This window comes from Fringilla coelebs, assembly GCF_963513975.1.
Source record: "Fringilla coelebs genome assembly, chromosome: Z".
NCBI classification, from domain to species: Eukaryota; Metazoa; Chordata; class Aves; order Passeriformes; family Fringillidae; genus Fringilla; species Fringilla coelebs.
Genome location: NC_140031.1, coordinates 41,378,866 through 41,382,908, shown reverse-complemented (window position 1 = coordinate 41,382,908; position 4,043 = coordinate 41,378,866). Strand labels below are relative to the sequence as shown.

General features: G+C 48.4%; 1 protein-coding gene across 1 annotated transcript; it reads right to left on the bottom strand.

The window, feature by feature from the left end:
* Positions 1-1,022: 1,022 nt before the first annotated feature.
* Positions 1,023-3,253, bottom strand: CKS2 (CDC28 protein kinase regulatory subunit 2). Its single transcript, XM_084224854.1, has 3 exons — positions 3,118-3,253; positions 2,182-2,309; positions 1,023-1,245 (listed from the first exon to the last, which is right to left on the bottom strand). Exons 1-3 carry the CDS (start codon positions 3,174-3,176, stop codon positions 1,193-1,195), a joined length of 240 nt encoding a protein of 79 aa, XP_084080980.1. The 5' UTR covers positions 3,177-3,253; the 3' UTR covers positions 1,023-1,192.
* Between the last annotated feature and the right edge of the window lie 790 nt (positions 3,254-4,043).

The window sequence follows — 4,043 nt, the reverse complement described above, 5'->3', positions numbered from 1 at the left end:
CCGCGATGACGCCACGGCCCCGCCCCCGCCCCGCCCGCGCTGCCGGGGCGGTGCGCGCGCGGCCACTCTCGGCGCGGCCGAATGGCGCCGGTACGGTGGTAGCAGCAGCGCCAGGGGCTCGGCCGAACGGCCCGGCCGGCAGGCAGGCACGGCCGATCCTGTCCCGTACGAGAAAGGACGGCACGGAATAAAGGCAGGCACGCACCGGTGACAACCACCCAGGACTGCTGTGGTCGCATTCTGGGGAAGAGTATGACTAAAGCAGAGCTCGCCAAGATTATTAGTGAAGGTACTTGGTTCAGACCTTAGTCCTGCTCTAACCAGCCTGGTACAGACCAACACTTGAGACAGACATCTCTAGTTCTTTTTCTCACCAAACTTTCCGGATTACTTGCTTGGTCTGTCTCTACGAGAGCTCACATTGCACAAGCAGAGCACATACTTACCCCTGCTTTTGTTGGCCTTCTAAATTGTGCACAACCATAAAGAAATTTTCCTTTGAAATGAACCCGTTACTCTTTAGAGTTAATATACAGAACCACCTCCCACAAAGCCACAGTGACAATCTGGATGCAAGACAGGAAGAGCAGGCTAAAACCCCAGAGTAAAAATTAACTGGTATTGGCAAAGTTGAACAAAGGAGCCTAAAAAGCTCTTCAAAATATTAAGTACTACTGAACCCTAAGTTTATACCAAGTAATACCAGATTTATCAAATGAGTTTTGTTTTTTGAAGTAGGCACTCTTAAAAAATATTAGACAATGAATATTTGTCTATTAAATCAAAACTCCAAACAGTCAGGTTTCATGAAACATTTAACAAGTTTATTTCTTAAGCCTCCTTACTACTAAACAGTTAAACTACTGGATTTGAACATACTACACTACAGCAGAAAATTTGAGTGCAAAAGTTACAGAACACTAACAATTGATGAGTTAATCAGTATATGCAACACAAACAACAATATTTAAGTCAGAGAGGCACTTACATTAACAGTAAAAGATAAAGTCATCACTCTTTGAACATCATAGCAGCCTGCTTGGAATTGCATTTGACTGAGCTTTGTTGCTGTGAATAATACAGCTCATGCACAGGTTTGGATGTATGTTTTGTAAATTTAAAGTATTCACTGAATACTACCAAAATATATACAGTCATATACATAGTTCCAGAAGATTCAAACGGCCATGGCTTATTTCTGCTCATCCTTTGGAAGTGGTCTTCTGAAGAGCAGAATATGTGGTTCTGCAGAAAGGAAATTGAACAAAGTGTGAGTTTGTACAAATCTTGATTAAAGGGATTTCTTTAATCTTAAAGAACAGTTGAGGCTTAATTTCAAAGAAATAATTAGAAAGCCTAAGTATGACCCCATATGAAATATTAACAGACCAAGTATGTAGTACTCTTAAAACAGTCAAGTTTTTATTTTTATACCCAATGCTGGCAGTACCATAAACTTAAGATCCTTACAGGAGGGAAGTGCTGGGAAAATCCAGAGTATTTTATAATGTCTCTTTACATTAGGCTATTTGATAAACACTGTTAGTGTAACTTAGACTAACAAAATGCTGATACTGTCTATTAGGCACATATCAAACACCAACAAAATCCACCTTGGCTGCTTACATTATCATCAATCTTCTTAATTTTAAATGCCTCCAAAAAAGTCTAAAATATCAAAGGTACCCAAATAAGGGAAAATCTGGAAGGCTGTGCTAATTTCTTCACCTGATTCTTCAGAAACTTGGGACTCCAAGCTGCTGCAATTTATCAACCAACCTGTTACTTTTTAGTCAGCCTTGTCAATGGCACAAGCCTGAAATGGCTGTTCCCACAATACCAACATCCTAGTTAGTAAGGGCCTTAGGCCTTCGCACCCCATTAACTGAAACACTGATTTGTCAGGAGGTTCTACAGCTAGTTAAAACTATCCTCTAGAATTCGCAGAGGATTAATACAGGACCTTGTCTACACGAGTATCTATTAAGTTGTTATACAAAGAAGTAGGTGTGTCAGCTTTATGATTTAAAGATATGCTGCTATATAAACTTTTGTTCAGTCACTGCATACTCATGTAATTCAAGAACTTACAAAAGCCTGTTTCTATAGGCAGAGGTAGGAACAATCTCCAGTCTGATATTTGACTTTTCCATTTGCCAAATCGTGTTCAGATGTGCTCACCTGGCTCATGGATCATATAGTGAACCCAGCCAAGACTCTGCTGAACACCAAGTCGTCTCCACTCTTCTTCAGACATAAGATGAGATTTTGGCACTTGTTTTGAAAGTTCTCGTGGCAGCATCACATGTCTGTAGAGGTTTAATTATTAAACACACACACAAAATATTATACACTAGAAAATTGGAAGATACCTGCACTGAAAGACAGTTACCATGTTATGAATACTCACTTGGCCTATAAAGAAAACAGGAGTACTGAATCTTGGCATGAATTTGATTATGAAACCCATGCCAGAACACAGTTTAAAATCACTTACGAGTATTAAACGTTACAACTGTAAAGCAACTGCATACTGGGAGCCTAACTGTCTTCTAGATGAGATTTAGACCTCTTCACGCTCCAATGACTATACACTCAGAGAAGCATGTGCTCCTGGCAACAGGCTGATATATCAGCTACTTGAAAAATAAGAACTTTGGACTTCTAAAGTATTTGTAATACCGACTGCAAGTCTAAAAGAAACTTCAACAGTTCCCCGTCGGCAGGGGACGACGCTGCGCCATCCTAGGCTCTGCCACAACCCCTTCCCCGGAGTTAGCGTAGCGGGTACCGCCCCTCCGCCATCACCCAGAGTCCGATAGTTGTCCGGGCCGCTCTCCGAGCTATCTGGGCCAACCGATAACAACATTCGGTCACTCATCGCCTTCGTCCCGCCAGTCCAAAGCCACGCGGAAACCCCCCATGGAGGGGCTCGGTACAGCCCCTTCCCTCTGGCTTTACACCCTCCTGCCTCCACTCTCCCGGCAGAGCCGCCTCATTCCCTGAGAGCAGCCCGCACACCTCAACTGAGGCGCGCCTAGCCGAGCTGCCCTCCTGCGGAACGGCTCTTCCTAATCCCTCCAGCTGGCCCTCCCGCACTCTCCTACAGCTTCTTACCGGTACTCGTACTGCTCATCAGAGTACTTATCGGAATAATAGATCTGCTTGTGGGCCATGGCGGGCAGCAGCACGGGCTGGAGCAGCGGTACGAGCAGGGGTACGAGCAGCGGCCTCAGATTCCTCCCTCACGGACACCTCGCGCACTAACTGCCTCCTTCCGCGCCCCGCACCGTTTGAATCCAGCGGCTCGGCTCCTATTGGCTCTCGCTGGGGCCGGCCAATCGGCTGCCGCGCCTCAGCGCCCCACCCGCGCCTGCCGCCGCGTGACTCGCGCGCTCGCCGCTCCCAACCAATCCCCGGCGGCCGCGGCGGGCGGGGGAGCGTTACGTAACGGGCGGTGGCGGTCGGGCAGAGCGGCGGCGCGGGCCCGAAGCGGGCTGGCGGGGAAGGGGCGCGGGCGCGGCTGATTGGCTAGCGGCGGCCGGGGGGGCGGGGCCGCTACGCCCAGGTCGCACATGCGCACCTCAACCTAGCGCTTGCGCCACTGCTTTGCTCGGCCCGGCCCGGCTCGGCCTGGCCTGGCCTGGCCCTGCCTTCCCCTTCCTGACTTGGCGGGGCCCGGCCCGGCTCGGCTCGGCTCGGCTCGGCTCGGTCCAGTCCCCGGTGTTCAGGGAGCCTGCTTATTTCAGGGTAGTGAAAGAGTGATACGTTCGTCCTTTTAACTGAGCGTCGTGTTTACTTTAAAATAGTGCTGTCCCCTGGCTGCCGGGTAGCTGCTGTAAGCCCGTGGTGTCCTGGGGTGCAGCTGTACGCACCGTCGGTCGTATTTGCTCAGGGTGAAACCAGATAAAACCTGAGGTGTAGGTGTGCCCAGAGCAGGGTGGGAACTGCAGACAGCATTTCAGTTACAGCAATTTCAGCATTAAGGATGTTAAAAACACCCTTACCCAGAGAAACAAACCATCGAATGCTTGCCTGGGAAT

Bases quoted from the DNA above. Each gene is read 5' to 3' on its own strand.
- CKS2 (XM_084224854.1), bottom strand. From the start codon at position 3,176: ATGGCCCACAAGCAGATCTATTATTCCGATAAGTACTCTGATGAGCAG. The intron at 2,310-3,117 runs GTAAGAAGCTGT...AAACCTCTACAG, and splicing joins GATGAGCAGTACGAGTACCG to ACATGTGATGCTGCCACGAG. The intron at 1,246-2,181 runs GTGAGCACATCT...TCCTTTCTGCAG, and splicing joins CTATATGATCCATGAGCCAG to AACCACATATTCTGCTCTTC.